Raw genomic sequence first — 24,560 nt, 5'->3', positions numbered from 1 at the left:
TGTTTAAAGAACGTCTTATCTGAGTTCTGGATCCACTTCAAGGCTGAAGATGAGTACAGTGTCACTCACTAGGAGGGCAACAATAGATAAATAGGATATAATGTCAGTCAAGAGCAAATAGACCAGAGCAGCGCACAGATTTTTCAAATGTTGCCCTCTTCTCAGCCAGCAGCAACAGAGTGTTTCGTCTCGGTCTCTTCAGGGTGTTCACAGTCCTGTCGACCAGAAGCAGGAGAACATTGCTTTTGCTTTTGTCCAGCTTATGCCTTTTGCTTTTCTTGGCAGTAACCCCAAAGCATTTAGCAGCCTCTTCTTCCCTGGTCTCAGATATGATAATGTTCTGCCCGTCCCTTCCCTCCCTTTACTCTTTCTTATCTTCCATGAGGGACCAAACTCCTTGTTAATCTGAAACCTCTCTTACTTCCAAGGTCATGCAGAATTGGAAAGGCACATACAACTCAGATCTTTTAGTTCCACTGAGGATCCTGAATTTGGGGTTTATCAAAAGCAAGGGCAACAAAAAATCTACATTAACAAGTTTGTTTGCTTGAATTCTACCTGACTCAGGCATCATTAAGACAAAGTTAGGGGAGCTGGGTGGAAGGGACTCAGAGAAAATTTTCTTATCTTTGCCTCTTTTCCTCGGGTTGGCCATGATAAATCTTCCTGTTACCAAGGAAGGTGAGACTGAAAAGTGTTTTGGGTTTGTTTTTTGTAACTTTGTTTCCACTGCCTCTCCTTCTGTCATTGCTCTTAACCTAGGTATTTCAGCTTGCCCTGGACTTGAAGTCAAGACAGGGAAAAGATCTTGGTGAAACAAGTCGATCAAACCATCCCATTGGAAGATAAGCAAATTATTAAATTCATGGAAGGTGCTCTATTTTCACATATGGAGTAACATGGTTGCTTGCATGAATGTGAAGATATGTAAATATATACAAGTGTACCCTGATATTTGAGGTTGGAGTATAATTGCTCCTCTGTTGTACTCAGTTCATAAGACACAGGATGATATTAGGTACCTTTTTGGAATTTTGAGCAAAATGTAGTTTATAGTCTAGAAAACTGGATATTCAGTCAATCAGTCAACAAGCATTAATAAGTACCTACTATGTGCCAGGCACTGTGCTAAGCAGAGTGGATACAGAAGGCATGCAGGATATAAAAGGATACAAAAAAACAGCAAAAGACAGTCTGTCCCTCAAGGGACAATCCAGTTAATATAAACTAATCTAAATCTAAGCATTCAGTCTAAGTAAGGGGATAACATGCAAACAAATATATACAAAGCAAGCTATATACAGGATTAATAGGAAATAATTAAAAGAGGGAAGGCAGTGCAATTAAGATTATTCAAAAAGCAGCCAGTGCCTCTTATGCATTCAGTACCATGTACTTCAGACAAAGTATAAGAAAATAGCCCCTTTGGATTCTGTAGTATAGTTGGGGAAATAAGGCATACGGCTAGAAAAATTAGCAAATGGTGTAAGAGAAGAAAAATTATATGTATGTGTACATATACACACAATTGTGTGACAGAAACTAAATACTGAGGAATGACTGTACAATGAAAGCACAACTAAGTTACACTGAAATCAAAGCACCAGCCATGAGGTACTAACCTAAAGAAGTACAACACAAGATGGTTCTATTTTTGAAACGTGATTTTTGGGGGAGGTTTCTGCTACAGATGGTACTAGGTGGTGACCTCTATAGGGAATTGAAATTTCTAATCAAAACATTATATTTTCCTCAGTGCATAGCACAGTGCTCTGAGAGAATAACTGCTTAAATGTTATTTGATCCTCATAATAAATATTGTTATAAAAAGAAGAGTTTTTCATAGCAAAACTTTCATCTTCTAGTGGGTAACTCTTGGAGATTGCTCTGTTTCAGAGGTATTTATAAATTACATAGAACAAGTAATTCATCCCAGCAAGTGCTTTTGATGACTTCTGTGCACTTAATTCTTATCTTTGTAAGGAAAGAAATTGATTGTGTAATGTTTGTTTTTTTGTTGCCTTTGACAAATAGTAAGGTTTATGAAGTTCATTTTTAAAAGTATTATTTTATTTGTACAAACAAAATTCTTCGTGCATTCTGATCATTTCTCTTTTCTTTACCTTCATTAATTGTGAGATCAAATTCTTAACTAGAATATAATGCACGTTTTTGGTATGAAAAGTTTGCAAGCTTGTTCTGATACAAAATCTTAATTTAGTTATGTGCCACTTTTGAACTTTAAAACTTTGCCATTTAAACTGGACTAATATTTATTTGTAAGTATGATTGCAATAATCTGTAGATAGTATTGAAGACATGTTCAGTTTTTCTTCTGACATCTGATATGGGCTTCTGTTCTATCAGTCACAGGATATGGTTTGCCATCTCATCTATGGTAGCATCTGTTGTTTACCATAGGATTTGGAATAAGAGTATGTATTCTTTAGAACATTATATAGTTGTCCTAAATTTCAATAAATATACCTTTAATTGCCACAAATAGATGTAAGGATTATCATATAGTCCAAAATGTGTGAAAATTCAGAAGGACTCTAGGAAAACCCTATATGTCAGTATACATAATGCATATGTGTGTATATTTACACATCTATAACTATGTATATACATATATGTATATATATATCTATAACTATACATGTGTATGCATATTATATACATATTTATTTATATTCATAAATCAATATACAGCTCCTGGTGGAAATTTAGTATTCAGTAGTATTAATACTTTGGGTACAGTTTGGAATAGATGACCGACTTTGGGATTTGGGATGTTGATATACCAGTTCTTTGCTTCTTTCTAGCTGAATTGATATATCAACCTCCCAAATTCTTCCCTACTTTAAATTTTTTTTTTTAATTTTTGGAGAGGGGAAGGTGGGGTTAAGTGACTTGCCCAAGGTTACATGGCTAATAAGTATTAACTGTCTGAGACCGGATTTGAACTTAGGTCCTCATGACTCAAGAGCCGGTGCTCTATTTACTGTGCCATCTAACCTCCCCCAACCCCCCCATTTTAATTTTAAGGAGCCTTATAAAACTATAAAAATTCCATATAACAGAATGCTTTTGAGTTTTTTGCTGATATGATTACACCTATCTTTTTTTAATTCTTTCTGATTAATGACTTGTATTTGCTCTTTTTAAGATACCACAATAATTTCTCAATATATATTCCCCCACCTGTAATCATTTCATTAATCATATGCTGTTTCAACGCCTCAGACATCAGAGCTCTGCCAATACTAATACGTGATATACATTGAGGTAGCTGAAGTTCTTGATCACTGCTAGTTTGCTTCTGTGCACTGTCTATATTCTTTTACCTGGAAATCTATTGTATATTTCTACAATAATATCACTTATGTTTCTTCTCTTATCCTCATCTGAAATCATATTCATTTCCTTGCATTAAAATGTCATCTTTATTTTGTTTAATATCTCTACTGTGTACATAGGGAAAACACTTAATATTGTTTTGGAAATTGTATTGGAAACAAAATATTGTCCCAAACCTTTTTTTATGTTAATTTTTTCTGAGAAATTAAAAATCATAGATTGCCAGTCCTACCATTGTTCTTATTTCAGTCTTGTACCTATATGATTCTACAGTTTTATTGGGGTACATTTTTCTCTCTACCCATTCTATTTTAGTTTAATGCCTTCCCAGATATATATACACAGACAGCCTACAGATGTAATAAGCAAGAGAACTTGAGTGATTCTTTAATTTGTTTCCCCTGGGATTATAACACCAAAAAAGAAGACCTGAACGTCACTTTAGTTTTTGTTCCATTTTTTTTTTCTGATGAAGAGTTTCCTATTAACTCTTATTGTCTCCCTGTAGCTTTGACTGAGTTATTTTCTGCTTCATTCATACTATGGTTCTGTCATTGCCAAAGCAGTATGTATCTGGCATAGCAGAGGGAGTTCTACTGGAATTTTTCACTGGGAGGAAATTTTGTGTGATTTTAGCATATTTTTAGGGATATGTTTAAGATATTTTCTTCAACTTGTAATTGTTCTCCCACTTTCATAATCTAGCTTTCTGACCTTACATAAGTGCTTCAGCACTCCAGGGTTCAGTTCCTGCAGGGGAAAAATGAAGATGTTCTACTAGATGGGATTATCTCCCAAAATCTCTTCCTGTGCTAATATTTTATGGATATTTGGTGTCTGCTAGCTCATAAAACAATATCCTAGGTCCTTTGTGAAGAATGAAAGAATGGAAAGATGGTCACTGTTTTAGAGTTAAACATATATATGTAACACTTGAAGAAACTAAGGCAAAATATATCTCCTGTTGATGCCCATCCATTGGGGAATGGCTGAAGAAGTTGTTGTATATGATTGTGATAGAATACTATTGTGCTATAAGAAATGATGAAGGGGATGTTTCAGAAAAAACCTGGAAAGATTTGTATGAACTGATCCATAGTGAATTGAGCAGAACCAGGATAACATTGTTAGACAATAAAAAAAAGCTGGCTTGCTTTACTGAAACTGTTTTTTAAGTATGTCCTTATATCTGTTTTATATAAGATGAGTTGACATTTTAATTTAAGCAAACATTTATGCTCTGTGGAATATAGATTTCTGTAGTGCTCATGTCCCATGTTAGTTTATAATTTTGATTTTTCTAATGAATATTAAAAAGTGACTTTTTATATAATGTATTGTGTTTTTTAATGGATAATGGATTATCATACCAATTAATGGATAATCATACCAATTTTTCATCCATAGTTTCATAACTACCACCTTTAAATTTTTATTTGCTTTCAATTTCGATTTATTGATTCATTTCTAATTTTATTTCTAGAACTGAAGGCAGAAGCCAGCATAATAGACCAGATGACTAGTTCTGATAGCTCTTCAGAATCCCAGAGTTCTTCATCTTCAAGTAGTGAAGATAGTTCTAGTGACTCAGAAGATGAAGGGTGCAAACTCTCTCATTCTAGCTCAGTAAAACATGCATCAGTTCATCAAACCTCATCTGCTGAACAACAATGGATTCCTGATATGGAGACGATGCCTAACAGATCTCAGGATGGCAGTGGCCTTTTGATGAATACATTAAGTAAGTTCACTAAACAAAAGTAAAGGGAAAATCTCCCAGGATATTTTTAGTAAAAAAAAAAAAAAAAAAAGAAACTAACACAGCTATGGTGAAAAGTCCATGTTTCATAGATCTACTTGCATGCTTTTTGGGAGGGACAAAATGTTACTTTTTTGCATATCTGTGTTAAGGGGCTGTGCTGCTATATGCTAATTCATATTGGATAAGTAAGTAACTAAGAGCAGAAAAAACTGGCAAAAATCCAAATAATTGATAGAAGTTAAAGAATCACTAGTAAAAGAGAAGAGAGTTTTGTAGTAGTTAAGAATTAGACTAGACTTGCTAGCAGGCTCAGGAAAGCCAGGCTTCAGACAATATTTTCTCTGAACTGGGAATTGGAGATCAGATAGTATGACTACTCCTTTGGGTGGTGAGGGTACTACAGGAAAAGCTCAGTTTGTATAGGGTGAAAGAAGAATGGATATGGAAAGAGAATGAAGACTTTTGATAAACCAGGGTAAAAGGGACCTGATGGAATATGTTGGATTTAGGTGTATTGATGAAGGATTAGGTCATTGAACAGGGATACTTAAAACACATGGACTATATATGATACCTCCAAAGTGAGATATAGTTGGTCTCTGTCTACTCGTCTTGGATCCTTTTTGGATGATCTTAATATATGATGAGAGACATCTTGTTGTAACAGAGCTTTTAAGGTACAATTAAAAAAAATATTTTTATTTCTGCTTTTTGTTTTTTATATCAGCATAGTATCTATCCCATATATCTCTCCTTACCACACTCCCAAAGAATCATCCTATATGATAAATAGTATTTTTTTTTTGTTTTGGAGAAAAAACAAAACAGATCAATACATTGAAGAAAGTTTTAGAACACCTACAATGTGTAATACCCATGAACCTCCCACTTTATGGAGGGATAGGCTGAGGAGTGTCTCATATCTGTTCACTCGAGTCCCACTTGATCTTTATAATTTTGTTATATTTACTTTTGATTTTTCATTCTTTCCATTTACATTGTTGTAGTTACTGTAGATATTGTGTTCTTGGCTCTACTTCTCTTATTCAGAGTCAGTTCACATATATCCATGCTCCACTGTATTCATCATATGTATTGTTTTTTATAGCATAGTAATGTTCTTTCTCATTTTTTAAAAATAAATTGTGAGGGCAGCTAGGTGGCACAGTGAATAATAGAGTGCTGACCCTGGAGTCAGGAGAACCTGAGTTCAAATCCAGCCTCAGACACTTAACACAAAACTATCCGTGTGACCTTGGGCAAGTCACTTAACCCCAATTGCCCTGCCTACCCCCCTCCAAAAAGAAAAAAGGAAAAGAAAATAAATTGTGAAGTATGGGTACAAACTGTTTTTTTTTTATTTTGATGGAACACCTAACAGATTGGCTAATGTGGCAAAAAATGAAAATGACAGATGCTGGAGAGGAGTGAGAAAATAGGTACATTAATGAATTGTTAACGGAGTGGTAAACTGGTACAAGTATTTTGGAGAACAATTTGGAACTAGGTTCAAAGAGCTATAAAATTGTAGCATACCCTTTGACCCAGCAATATCACTATATGATCCTATATCCCAAAGAGATCGAAGAAAAAAGGAGAAAGATTCATATATATGAAAGGATTTACAGCAGTTCTTTTTATGGTGGCAAAGAATTGGTAATTGAGGAGATACCCATTAATTGGGAAATGACTAAACAAGTTGTGGCGTTTAATTAAGTTGTTGTCTATAATTGTGATGGAATACTGTTGTGGTATAAGAAATGATGAAGGGGATAGTTTCAGAAAAACTGGGAAGACTGATGTGAACTGATGCAAAGTAGAGGGAACAGAATCAGAAGAACATTGTACCCAGTAATAGCAATATTGTAATAATAATCAACTGAAAGATTTAGCTACTCTGATCAATACAATCATCCACAGTTCTAAGGAATTTATGATGAAAAAATGCTATCCACTTCCAAAGGGAAAAACGGTTTGTACAGTTTGAAGCATTTTTCCCACTTTATTTTTCTTGCCTTTTTTTTTTTTTTTTGGAGTGGGCAACATGGCTATTAAGGAAATATGTTTAGCATTTTTTTCATATGTATAATGAGCATCGTATTGCTCACCTCCTCAATGAGTTGGAGAGGGGCTGGAGGGAGGGAGAAAATTTTGAACTGTAAATTTTAAAATGTCAAAAAAAAAATGAAAGTTTGGTAGAATTCTCATATGTGTCCATCAAGTCCTGGGGTTCCTTGCCCACCCCCGCTTTTGTACTTTCTTTAGAGATAGATCTATTTACTTTTCTGAGATTAGGTTATTTAAGATCTCTCTCTGTTCTTCTGATAGTTTGAGTATTTTATCCTTTTGAAGGTACTCCTGTTTCTTTTGTATTCTCAGGTTTGTTTGCTTATTTGTTTTTTAACATATGATTGTGCATAACATGCTCTGATTTTCTTTTTATTTCTTCTGGTTTGCCTCTGATCACCTTGCTTATTTGCTATTTTATTGATTTTGATTTTTGCTCTCTGCTTTTTAATCACATTAGCCAAATGTTTATCAATTATATTAGTTTTTTTCCTAAACTTTTAGTTTTATTTATCATTTTTTTGGTTTCCATTTTATCTATTTCCCCTCTAATTTTTTAATATATCCTCTTTTGTGCTTATTTTAGATTAATTCATTTTTTTATTTTTAAAAATTATTTAAAATGTACATTTAATTCAGTAATCCCCTCTTTGTCAATTTTGTTAATGTATGGATTTTCCCAAGGACTACTTTAACTGCATCTCAGAAATTTTAGTGTTTTCTTTCATGAGTATCACTTTCTTTTACACAGTTGTTAATTGTTTCTATGATTTTTCTTTGGTCTACTCATTATTTAAGATTTCACTGTTAAGTCTCCATTTGGGTCTGTATCTTTTGTTTATGGTTCCTGAACAGTTTCTATTCTTGCTTCATTATGGTTTATATATCTTCCTTCTTACATTTGTTTGCATATCTTTGTGCCCTAAAACCCGTTTGGTTTTTGTAAAAGTTCGAGTATAGTGCAGAGAAATATGTATATCCTTTTGCTTTCCCACTTAGAAAATGCCATAAGTCTTTTAATTCTAGTTTCTCCAGAAATTTGTTTAGTTCCATATTTTCTCTTTTGTTTATTTTTCTATTAGACTTATCCCAAACTGGTAGAGGGATATTGTAGGCTCCTGTTAAAATTGTGTTACTGTCTATATCTTCTTGAGCTCAAATAATGTTTCTTTTTTAAAATTTGGGTACAAAAACATTTGGAGTAAATAAGTCTATTATTGATAATTCATTTGTTATCTATGGTCCCTTTCAGCCTAATATAGTTTCCGTGGTTATCCTCTTTCATTTTTGAATGTTTGTTTTTGTTTAATCTGATAGCATGATGGCAACACTTGCTTTTTGGGATTTACTTGATGCATAACAAAATTTCCATTCATTCCTTCAGTTTTATTTTGTGTATGTCTTTGATATTTAAATGTGTTTCTTGTAAGCAACAGATTGTGATTTTTGTTTTCTTATCCAATCTGTTGCTCCTTTCTGTTTCATTGGATTTTTCGCTCTATTCAGCTTTAAAGTTATAAGGGGTTTATATTTTCTTCCCTCTGTCTCTAAAATAGGTGGAGAGTTGTTAGGAGATTTTCCCCACTTCTGATGTAAGCACAATATTATGTTCCTTCAGTTATTTTACTTGAATATTTTTCTAAGGTAGCCCTTTCCCCACTAGCTGTTTGCTTCTTTTCTGATCCTCTCTTCTTGTTTGTTACCTGTTTTCTATTAGTGTTTTGTTTTTAATTCCTGATCTTCTGATTTTTATCTGGTTATATATTTCTTCCACTTCTTTTTTCCTCTCAATCAGGTGAATTCCTTTTTCCTCTTTTCTTCTTCAGCTAGTTTGCTTGTTATTTTTTTTACTTCATTTTTTTGCACCCCTTTTGAAAAGTTATTTCTTCCACTCTCATCTTCTCTTTCTATTTATTCTAGACCCTTGTTCTCTGATTCATGACCCCTATACTTGATCTGTCTGTCTCTTTTTTCTATATTCTTCATATAATCAAAGCTTCCAAGGTGTCCACTCTAGGCTTTGTCTTCTGTGTACTTTCTGCCATTGTCTTGTAGGGCTTACTACTCCATGGATTCCCCTTTTCCATTGTGTCTCAATCTCAGAACAATGTCATTTATTTCAGGTGTCAGAGAGGACACTGCCCCATGGAAGGACTTCTCTTCCCTAACCCTTACTGATTTATACTCTTTCTTGTTGACCTTTTTTTTTTACTTTTTCTTCTACATTTACCTAGAAATCTCCTCCCTGGGTCCATGCTCTCATATTCTTTCAGGTACCAGTTGCCTCCAGAGGTTCCAGGTCCCTCCCCTCCTTGCTCCCAGGACTTTTCAGGCACCAGATCCCCTAAGACTCATCCAGTATAAGAACTTAATCTCCCTTCACCCATAGGAGCGTTCATCAGTGGAACCCCCTCCCATCTCTAAACTAGGGCTTTCTCCCTTTCCTCCTCCCCTTTTCAATCTTACCTCCCTCCTCCTCACCCACTCCCCTGTAGTCTTTGATCTTTCTAAGATCATAGAGGTCTCCTCTTCATTTCTTGCCCTTTATTTGACCCCAGTGCGTCACTCTCTTTACTCTATCCTCTTGCTGCTCTCCCTCACTCTCATGTACCTTCATGTAATGTAGTCCCACAAAAGATGCATTCACCTGTAGAAAGGATGTTGCCAGGTTCTGTCCATAATGAGTCCTGTTAACTTTTTCATTGTTACTTCTAATAGATATCTGCCTTCACTCTTGTCTCCTTGGGTACATTTAGAAAGAAGTTTCTTCCTGGTCTGTATTATGTCATTCTGTTGCTGAAACTGTCTTTGCTGCTTTTATTCATTCCTCCTTCATTTCTGTCATTTGGGGTATTTGAAAGACAAACTATTCCTTCCATTCTGGTTTTCTTTTTAAAAATATTTCAAACACTTCTTTATTATTGAATGTCTTATCTTTTGTCCCATATGGTTAGGCTCAGATTTGTAGCATCATTCGCCCTGGGTTGCATCCTGAGTGCCAGTTCTCTTCAGAACACATTATTCTTTTCCCTCTTCCTTTTTCTGGTGGGTGTGGATTAGTCTTGCCTTATTTGAATGTCTTTTCCTTTGTATTTGAAGAACTTTCTCCTGATGGTTTATAGAATTTGTTTCTGAATTGAATTGTTAATTTAACATCAATTCATCTTAAAATGTGTAGATTTATGTATTTTTTTTCCTGGAAATTGTGATTTCTTCCTATTAGAATTGAATTTTCTATGTTGAGAAGTTCTAGGTAGGTTTTCATTCCCTTACTGGTGTTAAGATTTTTTTATCCTGTCATGCTCTTCTATGCCCTATTATCCTTAGGTTGTCTTTGTTTATCCTATCTTTGAGATCTGTTTTTCTTGAAGAGTAAGTATGTTTTCTTTTAATATTATTGGTTTTTGCTTCTCTTCTTCTAGGTTGTCTTTCACTTCTATGTATTTGGATTTGAATTCCAAATCCCAATTCCTAGTAGTTTTCTCTTTTATTTCTTTGATAAGGCTTAGCATTGCAGATTCAAATGTTTCTATTATGCTCATTATTTTTGCTGTGCAGGACATAAACTATATTCTCTTAATTCTCATTTATCTTTTAGACTACTCAGGAACTGTATGTTGTGGTTCCATGTTCTTCCCAAATTACACAGGGTCCTCTGTCTTATCAAGTGTTGGATCATTTCCCTGCATTTCACAATATTTATCATATATTCCTTCTTTCCTCAAAAGTGTTTCAACCTCCTCCCACACTGGGTCTAGGTCTCTGCCCTGACTAACTGTAGGGTGGTGAGAATGGGCCCTAGCTATATGCTGTGCTCTTCCCTCAGGATTGGTAGGAATGTTGCACAGCTCTCCACATGCCAATGTCCCATCTTGGGGATCTGTCCTACTCTATCTGTTCCTTAGTTCTTTGATCTGGTACCAGCATTTCAGAGCCTGCTTTCTTTGGCACCAGCAATTCAGAACTACTGACAGTTCAGAGTTTTTCAGAGTTGGTACTTCCCGTTGTAGGCCATGGCAGGCTTTTGTTCCTAAAGGGCTGTAACTGAGCTACCTGTTGTCTTGTAATCAGCTTGTATTTATCTTGAAAGCTTTTGGTGCAGGAGTTCTGACTTTGCTGTCTTCCTCCTGTTGCATGCTTTGTTCCTTTTTGTCCCCAAAATAGGAGTCTAATGTTGGATTGCTCTGCTTGGTTTGCTTCCTTTTACCTGTTCATGTTGCCACTCAATTACTTGACTTTGGGGCTTTTGGCCACAGTAGGACTCTGCCACCAGACAGGGGAGCTTCATCCCAAATGCTGGGGTTTTCTCAGCTACCGAAGGTATTAGTTGGGTGCCCTCTCTGAAGCCTCCACAAGCTCTGGCAAGCTGGTCACACACCCCAGGACCTTCACCCTAGTCCATAATCCAGATCCAAGCAGGTTAAAGCAAGAGTGATTACCCCTCACACTGGCTTCTTGGTCCCCCTATGATCTGCTGTTCAGGAGCTGAAGTTGCCGTGTGGGGGTAGCTGCACAGCCATGCCCAGCGGCTTCTCGCCCCAGGGGCAAAGGCCAACCACACTCCCAACTACTGGATTCCAAAATCCACACTGCACTGACCTCTAACTTTGTCCTTAGCATCTATGTGTTGATAATTCTGGAAACCACCACAGCTGCTGGTGATCTGAAGTCCCTCCAGCCAGCAGCTGGTCAGGCCGCCCTGGGGCTAAGACCTCCAGGTTGCAGGGCTGTGGTCTGCTCCCAGAGCACTGCGCTGGCCACTTGCTGCCAGCCTGATGGGCTGTCCTCAGCAGGAGGTTAGCTTTTCTGTGTCATTTTGTGGGTTCTGTAGCTCCAAAGTTTGTTCAGAGTCACCTTTTACAAGAATTGGAGGGGGTGGGAGCCAGAGCTGCACGGAGGTCCTGTTTCTACTCTGCCATCTTGACTCTGGCCCCCCTCCCCATGCATTCATTCTTTAGGGTTAGTTTATTTAGTTTCTAAATTTTTTAATCTACGCTTTATTAATTTTTTAATCTATGCTTCAAAGGTCTTTTATAGAAAGTAATTTACATTTCATTATGGTCATAAAAAGATGCAATTTATAGGTATCCTTTTCTGTACCTGTTTGTGAGATTTTTCTCTCCTAATATATGGTCAGTTTAAGAGTCTTACACCACTGATAAATAAGTATATTCTTTTCTTTCTGTTCCCACTCATTATTCTCTAGAGGTCTATCATAACTAATGTTTCTAAAATTCTATTTATTTCCTTTTTTTCTTGTTTATTTTGTGGTTAGATTTAATCTAGGTCTGAGAGGGATAAATTGAGGTTTCCCACAAATATAGTTTTACTATATACTATGAGTTAACTATGACCATTAGAATATATGTGATGACTTTGTGCTACTCTTAAATCCAGTTCACATGCAAGTCAAGACATCACCCAGTCTTGTCACTGGTCATCTTCAAAAATGAAGGACGAAAAACAATTTTACTATATATTTCCTCTTACAATTTATTTAACTTTTAGTTTAGGAATTTGGATGTTATGCCATTTGGTGCACATATGTGTTCAATACTGAAAATTCATTTTCTAGAGTACCTTTAGCAAAATGTAGTTTCCCCTGATTATCTCTTTTAATTACATCTATTTTTGTTTTTGTTTTATCTGAGATCTTCCCTTTTACTTCAGCTGATTGTCTTCCAGCACCTTATTTGTATCTTTCTGTTTTAATTGTATTTCATGTAGACAACCTATTGTTGGATTTTGGTTTCTAATCCATTCTATGATCTTTCCTTTTATTGGTATGTTTAGCCCCATCCCATTCACAATGATTTCCAACTGTGTTAACTCTATCCTATTCTCTTATGTTTGTCCTGTTTTTTTACCCTGCCCCCCTCAAGAATTTGTTTTGCTTCTGACTGCTGCCTTCCTTAATCTTTCCTCCCTTTTAGTATCCCCACCTTTCTTTCTCTTAACCTCTTTCCTTTCTGTTTCCCTTTTGGGTAAGATGAATTTCTGTACCCAATTGTATGTAGGTAGACTCTTCCCTCCTTAAATCAGTTCAGATTGCTCTCTCACCTTTCCATTCTTCTTTAAGAGTTTCACACCCATGTCCTCTAAGTATTCTCCCTCCAATTGCCTTAGTGATGATAAAGTTCTTAGGATATGTGTATATATATACACACACACATCCTTTTCCCATATAAAAATATATGGGAAATTTAATCTTGTTTAGTCTTTTAGAATTTAGTCCTTTAGAATTTCTCACTCATGTTTACCTTTTTATGCCTCTCTTAAGTCTTGTATATGAATGTCAGATTTTCTATTCATCTCTAATCTTTTCATGAGGAATGCTTGGAAGCACTTGGAAGTTCCTGCCTCCCATTTATTCTTCTGGGTAGATTATTCGTGATTGCAGTCCTATCTCCTTTGCCTTCCAGAATATTCTAAGTCCTCTGCTCTTTTATAATGGTAGCTTCTAAATCTTGTGTGATCCTGACTGTGGTTCCATGGTATTTTGACTCTTTCTTTCAGTTTTTTCTCCTTGACTTGGGAGCCCACAATTCTCACTATAATATTCCCAGGACTTTTCATTTTGGCATATCTTTCAGGAGGTGACCAGTGAATTCTTTCAATTTCTACTTTGCCTTCTGGTTCTAAGATATCTGGACAATTTTTTTATATATAATGTCTAGTTTTTTTTGGAAAGAGTTCATGACTTTCTGATAGCCTGATGATTCCCAAATCACCTGTGCTTGATCATTTTTCCAGGTCAGTTTTTCCTATGTGATATTTCACATTTTCTTCAATTTTTTCCACATTTTGACTTTGTTTTATTGTTTCTTGATGTCTCATGGAGTCATTAATTTTGACTTGACCAATTCTAATTTTTAAGGAGTTATTTTCTTTGGTATTTTTTTGTGTCCCTTTTACCAACCTGTCAGTTCTCTTCATAATTTTCTTGCAGAGCTCTAATTTCTTTTCCCAATTTTTTATTTACCACTTGTATTTGAATTTCAAAATATTTTTAAACTCTCTTTTAAAAAATCTTTTAGGGGTGGCTAAGTGGCGCAGTGAGTAAGAGCACTGGCCCTGGAGTTGGGAGGACCTGGGATTGGTTCCAGCCTTAGATACTTAAGACCCACACGAAAAAGAACTGGCCATGTAACCTTGGGCAAGTTATGTAACGCCAATTGCTTTAAAAAAAAATCTCTTCTAGGATTCTTGTTGGGCTTCTTTCCAATCTTCATTTTTCTTTGAGGCTCTAATTCTAGATGTTTTCAAGTTATTGTCTTCTTCTGAGTTTATGTCTTGAGCTACTCTTTCACTATAGTAGCTTTTTATGATGAGATTCTTTTTTGCTTTGCTCATTTCTTTTCCCCCTTTCTAATTTTTTTAACTTACTTTAAACTTAAATACTAAAACTTAAATACACAATAAGAAAAAAAGAAATATTATACAATTAAATATGATATGAGAAAAGAAGAAAAGTATTGCTATATGCACAGCAGAATGTGAGAGAGGATTCAAAACATATAGCAATAAATTTCCTTTTTTTTCTAGAGGGGGGAGGGTAAGGCAGTTGGGATTAAGTGACTTGCTCAAGGTCACACAGCTGGTAAGTGTGTCTGAGGTCAAATTTAAACTCAAGTCCTCCTGACTCTACGGCCAGTGCTCTATTCACTACAATAAATTTCCATTTCAAGAAAGTATAATAAATACTACACATTGTGTTTAGAGCTGTCCATCTTTTCTTCCTTGGAAGTTTTCTTTTGTTCTCTGTTGTGCACTTTTTACTTTGTTCTTCCCCACCTCCCCTGAGAAGGTAAGTCCACCAGCTCTTCATTTCCTATACTGCAGCAATATCCCAACTATTTAGTTATTTTAAGTAGTTTAAAACAATATTGATTAATATGGCTAACATAGTACAGTTTCCCTATTTTTCTCTTTTGCTTAACTCTGTGTTTTAGCTTTAACTTTCTATCTTGCTCTCCTATTACCTAACCTACCCCCCTTCAAAGATCCCTCCCTTATCTTTCTATTACCATTAATTTAAACACCTATCTATATGCCCCCCTTATCCTATTCCCTCACCCTCTTATTTCTTTATAAATTTAAAAGACTTTTTTATTCCCTTCCAAATACACACACACACACACACACAGTTCTCTCTTTAACCCAGATGTAATGTGAATTGGTTTTCCTCTAAAAATCCCTCCCTTATCCTCTCCTCTCTCCCTATCTCCTTAGTCTTATATTTCTTTCTGAATTTAGAAGACACTTATACCCTTCTAGGTTTATATGTACTGTTGCCTCTTGTAGAGTTAACTTGAGTGGTTTCTTAAGCCAGCTCTAAACTGACACACTAGACCATGAAAGTGCGGAAAAATTGTGGTCCAGGTGTGATCAAGCAATCTGTTTACTGATACCATGAGCAAGGTTTTTTATAGAGTAATGAAACAAAGAAGGTAATTATAGGTCACTTAGTTTTCTAATACTCTTTATTCAGTTTCAAGATGCCAGATGGTGATGTCAATTTAGGCCTTGACTTCCTTTGATGATTTCCAAGCCACATGAATAGTATCTAAGAATGTATTGATGAGCTAACACCTTCTGGCCAGAATCCCAGAACAGGGCACAGCCCTGGATCACAGGATATCAGGAAGGCTCTGATTGTCAGTTGCATCACAGAGAAAACCAGGACTGGACACTTTGGACTGGCCTCTGGAAAGTCTGGAGCTGATTTATCTGGGACCAGCCTGATCTCTGGATCAGGTGTTTTGGCTCCCTTCACCCTCTTTAACACATTCCCAATGAGAGTAGGGTTTCAGAACTACCAGATCTCCTCCCCCATCTAATTCCTCTGTGTCATTTCTTCCTCTTGAACCTTATTTGTATGAGATAATTATTCTTTTTATCTTTTCTAAATGGTTACTTTTTAGAATCACATCATACTCAGTTCTACACCAATCTTTCTTTCAAACTACCCAATTACCAATAACAATCTTAGATTTATGTTTTGCATTTCTTCATATAAAAAGTAAATACTCTGTCCTTATTGAGTCTCTTGTAATTAGTCTTTGATGTATACCTTATGTTTTTCTTTGATCTTGTATGTCAATTTTTTTTTAAGTTCAGGTCTTTTTTTTTTTTGGCAACCAAATCCTAAAAGTCTCACAATTCATTGAATATCCATTTTTTTTCCATTCAGGATTATGCTTAACTTTGCTGGGTATGATATTTTCGGCCACAACACAGTTCTCTCTTTGATATATAGTGTTCCAAGACCTTTGGTCTTTTAGTGTTACCACTGCTAAGCCTTGTGCAATTTCTAACTGTGGTACTGCCATATTCGAATACTAATACTAGTGACATCTACATACAAACTAATGGACGTGGGGATCAGGGGGAAAGCAGGCTTTTCCAAGCAATATTCATTAATGGACAACATTTTACCATTTCACAATTAGCTGAAAGATACAGAGAAGGCAGAGTCAAGATGGTGGAGTAACAGCTACCAACTTTGCCTCAGCTCCCCCAAATCTTCTTCCACAACAACCTAGAAAACCTGAATTCTGTGTGGCGAAGCCAAGAAAAAGTCACAGAGTATCTTTGAAAATAATTAAAATAAAAAAACTTGGTGCGGCCAGGTAGCACAGCGAGTAAGAGCCCTGGCTCCAGTGTCGGGATGACATGTGGATTGAATCTGGGCTCAGACACTTATTACCCACCCAGAAACACTTGGCCATGTAACCTTGAGCAAGTTATTTAACCCTGATTGCTTTAAAAAAAAATAAAATAAAAAGTCTTTTAAGGTTAAAGGAGTTTCGTTTATCTATAAGGTTCACTTGGTTGGATATACCTCCTTCCCTGATAATGCAAGAGAAATTAAATATGTATGACTAAGCAATGAAATAGATTTTCACAAATACTTTATGAATGTGAACTCATTACTTTATAAGCACACCTTGTACCTATTACTATCTATTTACCTTAATTTATAAGTAAATGAGGTAATGTAACATTGCTTTTTATAAAAGGCCTACATGATAAGGTATCAAAATTTCAAATTGGCTATACAATTAAGAAAGTTTTATATTAGCAGCAATATAAATAATAAAACTATATTGGCGAGGGGAGGCCAGGTGGCTCAGCGAGTAAGAGCACCGGCTCCAGTGTTGGGACGACCTGGAGATCGAATCCCGGGCTCAGACACTCAGCACCACACCCAGAAATAACTGGCCGTGTAACCTTGAGCAAGTTACTTAACCCCGATTGCTTAAAAAAAAAAAGGGGGATGGCCAGGTGGCTCAGCGAGTAAGAGCATGGCTCCAGTGTTGGGACGACCTGGAGATCAAATCCCGGGCTCAGACACTCAGCACCACACCCAGAAATAACTGGCCGTGTAACCTTGAGCAAGTTACTTAACCCTGATTGCTTTAAAAAAAAAAAAAAAAACCTATATTGGCAGAATTTGACTTAGAGCTGGAATCCTGCTAGGCTTCCCCTACTGCCTTCTCACCAGCTTCTTCCATGCTCCCCCATTTCTTTTTTTTTTTTTTTGAATTTGTTTTCTTTTTGGAGGGCAATTGGGGGTAAGTGACTTGCCCAAAGTCACACAGCTAGTAAGTATGTCAGGTGTCAGAGACCAGATTTGAACTCAAGTCCTCTGGATTTCAGGGCTGGTGCTCTATTCACTGAGCCACCTAGCCACCCCTCTCCCATTTCTTAAACCAAAAGACAGCACAAGCTTAAAAAGGAAGCTTATCTAAATTCCTGCTGTGTCTTGTTTAGACCTTCCCAGAGGTAGAATGGTACTATTTGTTTAGTTTTCCTATACTTATTGAACTAATATTAACAAATTTTTCAAAAGATAAGATACTATGTTTAACATTTGAAAAAAACTTGCTTTGGGATAAACTCCAATGTGAATGATCAAAAGAGTGGATTATATATGAATTTGTGCCATTTAATTAAGTAAAAAAACAGAGTTTATATTCTTGCTTAGAAGAGCCTGGTACTAACTACCATGGCTTCATGGAAATACAGTTCTGTGACTTTTTTCTTCATGCTACCATAATGATGTTTATGAGATTATTTTAATTTATTCTTTACTGGATTTATGAGCTCATCACTATAGGTAACCATATTTCTCAACTGGAATTTCAGTGGATATTGTACCACATGAACTCTTTGAGGACAGTTAGTTTTGATATCAATATTCTGTTAGCCATTTTCATTTTGTCCTTTCCAGTCTAAAAATTATTCTCTCTGGCATAGAAAACAGATGCAAAACAGGATTTGAGCAGCTCTGTCTCCTCTATCATCTCATCATTGATCAGTTTTCCCCAAGCAGTGGTCCTAGCTTTTGTCCTTTTCTTCAGTACAGTTTTAAAATACCCCAAGTTATTCTTAGCTTGTCTTGCTTAGCTTGAGCATTCTTGACATTATTCTTACAAAACCATTCATTTCATGATTGTGTATTCATCCTATGTTTTCTACCCCTTGTTTCCCTCTTCTGTGTGAAGTTTGTCTTTGTTTTTTTTTAATTCAAAAAAGAATAATGAGGTCTCTTTGCTTCCACATCTGATAATCCCATCTTTTCTTCCTGGTGGAATTGTTTTTCTTTGTGTATTCAGAATTTCCTTTAGGAGAACATTTAGGAGGGCTGGTTTCCCCTGCAAAATTTTGTTTTGGAGGAACCTAGCTTTCCTTTCTCTGAACCCTATGAAACCTGCTCTCCTAAAATAATGGTACATGTCAAAGAGCACATTTTTACTCTCCACTATCACAAATGTTAAGATAGAATTGTCAGTTTGTTTCAAGGATTCTGGAATTTCTACCCCAACAATTTATTTAGTATAATCAGATCCAGAATACAATCAGTGAGTAAATCCACAAGCATTTGTAATGCCAGATACTGTGCTAGGCACTGGTGGGAGCTACAAGGACGGAAGGCATTCTGTCCTTGATCTCTAGGATAGTGGTGTCAGACTCAGATATAAACCCACATTCATGAGGATCCCTTCCTGCTTCACACTGACTTAGAAAATCACATTATTAACATTATTGTGTTCTAATGTATTTTAAAATCTATTTTGTTAAATATTTCCCAATTACTTTTTTAAGTGATTTGGGTAGAACTAGTGTTGCAAGATGAATTATGGCCTGGGCAGGGTATCTGACAGCACTGCTCTAGGGATTTACAACATTTTGGTAGATGAATAAGTATAAGACAAATGCACAGTTATGGTGTGTGGGGGTGGGAGTGGGGGGCATGGAAGGACTAACAACTGAGAGAATCAGAAAAAACTTCTCAAAGGAAGTAGTACTTCACTTGATCCTTGAAGGGAGCTGAGAGAAAGGTAGGGTTCCAAGAAGTGGCAATGAAGAAATAGAGAATTCCAGGCATAGGGAACAGCTTTTGCAAAGGCATGAAGGTGGGAGAGAGAATGATGTGTATGGGGAACAACAAGTAGGCCAGTTTGGCTAGAGTTTAGTCTTATTTAGAGGGAATAATGTATAATCACCTTAGAAAGAGGGGCTGGAATCAAATTGTGAATGGTTCTGAATGTCAGAGGAGTTTGTATTTTATCCTAAAGGCAATAGATAAAACAAAATTTTTCTTAACCCCCGACTCCTTTTCTCTGTCCTTCCATTTTCTCATGCCCCCTTATTCAGTGGTCATGACAGGAGAGTTGGAATAGTCTTTGCTCTCTACTGAACTTTTAGATACTCCGTATCATCATCTTTCAGCAGCTTCTCTTCCTTTGAGATTCATGCTATCCAAATCCATTACCCAATCCCAATCCATTATCTATCAAACCCTAGAATATTCTCCTTCCTTCCTCAGTGATTTCAGTACCTGGCTTTTACCATTTTTTCTCTCTTTCCCAATTCCTACCTTCATCTTAGAGGATTTCAACAAATATATTGATGTTTCCTCAAATACCCCAACTTACCTGTTCTCTCTATCAACTTGGTTTCTGTGATCTTTACTTATCATCTCAACAGAGATAGTCATGTCTTGATCTTGCTATCATCCACAAGTCTTTTACTATATGTTCATAAATTCCAGAATGCCTGTTTGATCATAATCTCTTTATCATTCCAGTTTTCTCTATGTCTCACAACCCCTAACCATGACCTTCAGTGTCATTTCAACTTCAAATCCCTCTATTTCTCACTTATTTCCAAGGCTATCATCCCTACACTACCCACACTCTCTTCCCTTCTCTATCTAGAGCCTTTGGCAACTCTGCATTATCTTCTACACTTATCCTTTGTCCCCTTGTGCTGCTGATCATACCTTGCCAAATTCCAATCCTGGATGACTTCACTGTCTAACTCCTTCACTCATCTTCACCTGCTGCTGAATGAAGTTGGAGAAAATCACGAAACTGTTGACTGTACAAATTTGTGTTACATAATCATAACTAGGTCCTTATTGAAGCAAGGCAGTCCTTTTACAGTTCCCTAATTTTGATTTACTGTCTCACTTCAATGTTTATTCCAGACCTTTTCATTATTCTTTAAACCTCCCATCATGCTTCCTTCCCCCCAGCTTGTTAATCACCTCATATCTCACAAAAAATAAATTGAGGTCGTTTGGCTCAAATTTTCTTCTGCCTCATCTCATATCACTTAGATATCATCCTCACCCCCTTTCACCCCTGTTTTGCCTGAAAAGGTGACTCTTCTTACTAAGGCAAATCTATCTACATAAACCCTTGATCCCATCCCATCCCACCTCTAATAGGTTGTGCCTGCTATTATCTCTATTCACTCTGCTCTTCAAAGTGTCAGTGTAATATACTGGCTCCTTGTCTACTGCCCACAAACGAGTCTGTGTCTCTACCACCACCACCCTATTGTTGGAAAAACCCCAAAAACTGTCACACGATTTGACCATCCCCACTAGCTATGATACTAAATCTTTTCTCCTCTTTTTGGCTAAACTCCTTGAGAAAATCTTCTGTACTAGGTGCTTCCATATTTCCTCTCACTCTTTCTATATGCTCTGCTCTGGGTTCCAGCCTCATCATTCAAATGAAACTGCTCTCACCAAAGTTACCATTGATCTCTTAACTGCCAAATCTAAGGGTCTGTTTCTCAGTCCTTATCCTTCTTGACCTCCCTGAAATCTTTGACACTGTTCATCATTCTTTTCTCCTGGATACTCTCTCCTCTCCAGGTTTTCATGGCATTCATCTTTCTTGGTTTTTCTCCTATTTGACCACTTCTTCTCAGTCTCATTTATTGGATCTTTGTCCAAGTCATGCCCACTAACTATGGGTGTTCCCCCATGGCTCTGTCTTGGATGCTTTTCTCTTTCCCTTTATACTATATCACTTGATTTCATCAGCTTATAACTTAATTTATCCTTTCTAAGATGATTCCCAGCTTTCTTTATGTCTACCCCAGTCTCACCTGAGCTCTATTCCTACATCTTTAAAAAAAATTATTGTAGGGGCAGCTAGGTGGCATAGTGCCCTGGAGTCAGGAGGGCCTGAGTTCAAATCCAGCCTCAGACACTTAACAAAAAAACTAGCCATGTGACCTTGGGCAAGTCACTTAACCCCAATTGCCCTCCAAAAAGAAAAAAAAAGAAAAAGAAAAAAAAACTATTGTATATTTTAAAAATTCTGAAATACTTAAAAAAAATAAAACAGTCTCAACACCATAGTACATGAGACCATTCTTAGTGCTGGGATACAAACTCTTCCTGCCTACACCCTACATAAAAAAGACATCCCCATAGTGCAGGAATTGAGGGTGTCTAGAGGAGGCCACACAAGACCATGTCCCCATAAGCCTTCAATAACATTTTACCCCTCCCTGTAATGCTTATAAACTTTGCTCTCCTTATACTCATTTGTACCTAATGATATCTTGTTATTTTCCAACAGTTAGACTAGAAACTTTGAAGTAAGGTCCATTTTTGTATCCCTAAGTATAAGAAGGCCCTATAAGGAGTGAGATAAGTATTATAAATGTTATATATGTCTTTCAGAGGCAAATTACTATTTTTAGTTCTAAACTCATTACATCTTCTTACATAGAATAGGTGTTTCCCCTCCACCCCCAATCTTTTGTTGACTATAGAGGGAAAGAAAAGTGCAAAATAAGACTAGAAAAGTAAGTTGGGGCAGTTTATGAATGGATTTAAAAATTGAACAAAAAAACTTGTTAGATATTAGAAGCATTGGAGTTTATCAAGCTCAAGGAGTGATATGGTCAAACTTGCACATTAGGAAAATCACTTTGGCAGTTGTGTGGAAGGAGAACTGGAGAAAAAAGGGAATTTAGGACAAGAAAACCAATTAGGAGGCTATTGCAGTAATCTAGGCAAGAGCCTGAATTAGAATAGTGGCCTTGTTAGTAAAGAGAAGGGGATATATGAGAGAATTATTATGGAGTTAGAAGTGGTAAGATTTGGCAGCTGATTCCAAATGTGTGGTGAGGGAGGAGTTAAGGATAATAGAGAGGTTGCAAACATGGCAGCCTGGAACATAAATAGGAACATTCAAAAGGGGACTAAGTTTTAGAGGAAATAAGTTCAATTTTGTACATACTAAGTTCTAGATATCTATGGGGCATTCATTTTAAAATTTCCACCAAGTAGTTAGAGATTTGTGACTGAAAATCAGAAAAGATACTTGGGATAAATGTATAGTTTGGAGGCTCATCTGAAAAGAGAGCATAAATAAATCCATAAGAGCTGATGAAGTCAGCAAGAGAGAGGGACTTATACTGTATAGAGAGAAGAGAAATTACAGGATAGAGCTTTGGTATATACCCACAGTTAAGGGGTGTGATGTGTGTGGATGGTGATTTAGCAAAAGAAACAAAGAAAGGGAGGGGTCAAACAGGTAAGAGTGACCCGAGAGAAAATAGTATCATAAACCCAGAGAGGGGAGAGCAAAATATACTGATTTAAATGGAATCTAATTAATGACGTTGTGAATAATGATAAAAATCAAAGAACAAATCATACAAACCATAAATAATTAAATTAAAGGTAATTACAAAAATGAAACAAACAAAATGCCAAAACTTTTTGGACCCACGTCCAAATATTAACAAAATAGAAAGGACTGATGAACTGAATGTATGGGTTTTTTTAATAAACTAAAAAATAAATAAATTAGGGACCCTAAAATAGGTCCAAAAAATCTTGAAAATAGAGAAAATCAAGAAGAAAGTATAGAACTGATAAAAACTAAGAGCTATTTAAAAAAAATTACAGAATTGACAAACTATTAGGTAAACTGATCAAGGAAAAAAAAGAAAACAAAATTACTAAAATAAAAAGTAAACAAGGCAAATTCATGACAAGAAAGGAAAAGAAGTATCAGAATTACCATGCATGATTATATGCCAACAAAACTGAGAACAAGGGAAATTGATGAATATCTGCAAAAATATAAAATTCCCAAACTAACAAAACAAGAAATAAAGAGATTAAACAACTTTTTCCTAGAAAAAGAAGTTAAGCAAGCCATAAATGCCAAAAGAAAAAAAGTCCTGAATCAGATGGGTTTATAAGTGAATTCTATCAAACATTTAAAGAATAATTACAGTCAAATTTTATCATTAGTCAAAAATTATTCTCGGAAAATAGAGATGGAAAGTGCTTTATCAAAATTCTTTTATGAAACCAATATTGTCTTGATATCCAAACCAAAAAGAAACACATCAGAGAGAGAGAGAGAGAGAGAGAATAGATCAATATTATTAATGAATACTAATGCAAATTTTAAAATATTATTTCTACAGAAATATAGCTGGAAAATAATTCCACTGTTTCTAGGTTGGATTCATGCCAGTGATACAAGGACGGTTCAATATTAGGAAAATAATTAGAATAACTGGTCATACCGACGATAAAGATAACCACACAATTATTTATTTTTTTTTCTTAAAGCAATCGGGGTTAAGTAACTTGCTCAAGGTTACACGGCCAATTATTTCTGGGTGTGGTGCTGAGTGTCTGAGCCCGGATTTGATCCAGGTCATCCCGACACTGGAGCTTGTGTTCTTACTCGCTGAGCCACCTGGCTGCCCCTAAGCAATTGGGGTTAAGTAACTTGCTCAAGGTTACACGGCCAGGTGTTTCTGGGTGGGTGCTAAGTGTCTGAGCCCGGGATTCGATCTCCAAGTCATTCCAACACTGGAGCCGGTGCTCTTACTCACTGTGCTACCTGGCAATTATTTCAATATACACAGGAAAAAGTTTTGATAAAATGTATCCCTCATGTGTTAAACATCCTAAAAATCATAGGTATAGAAGGGAGCACTCATATTATATATTTAAAACAAAGAGTTGGCATTGTTTCAAGAAAAAAAAAAACAATACAAATAGGAGTAAAACAAGGATGAGTTTTCT

The 24,560-nt window shown here is 36.1% G+C and overlaps 1 protein-coding gene across 1 annotated transcript in view; it reads left to right on the top strand.

Annotated features, from left to right (window-relative positions):
- EAF2 (ELL associated factor 2) overlaps window positions 1-24,560 on the top strand; it is a 62,982-nt gene that overhangs the window by 30,392 nt on the left and 8,030 nt on the right. The window contains exon 5 of the mRNA XM_069070013.1: window positions 4,844-5,101. Within this exon, the coding sequence (XP_068926114.1) occupies window positions 4,844-5,101 (258 nt within the window). The remainder of the gene's footprint in view (window positions 1-4,843; window positions 5,102-24,560) is intronic.

The sequence above is a fragment of the Petaurus breviceps genome, unplaced genomic scaffold (assembly GCF_028583685.1).
Source record: "Petaurus breviceps papuanus isolate PSGF00001 unplaced genomic scaffold, PetGlider_PUasm1.0 90792, whole genome shotgun sequence".
Classification (NCBI taxonomy): domain Eukaryota; kingdom Metazoa; phylum Chordata; class Mammalia; order Diprotodontia; family Petauridae; genus Petaurus; species Petaurus breviceps.
The sequence above is the reverse complement of the archived record's forward strand: the minus strand, read 5'-3'. Positions and strand labels throughout refer to the sequence as shown.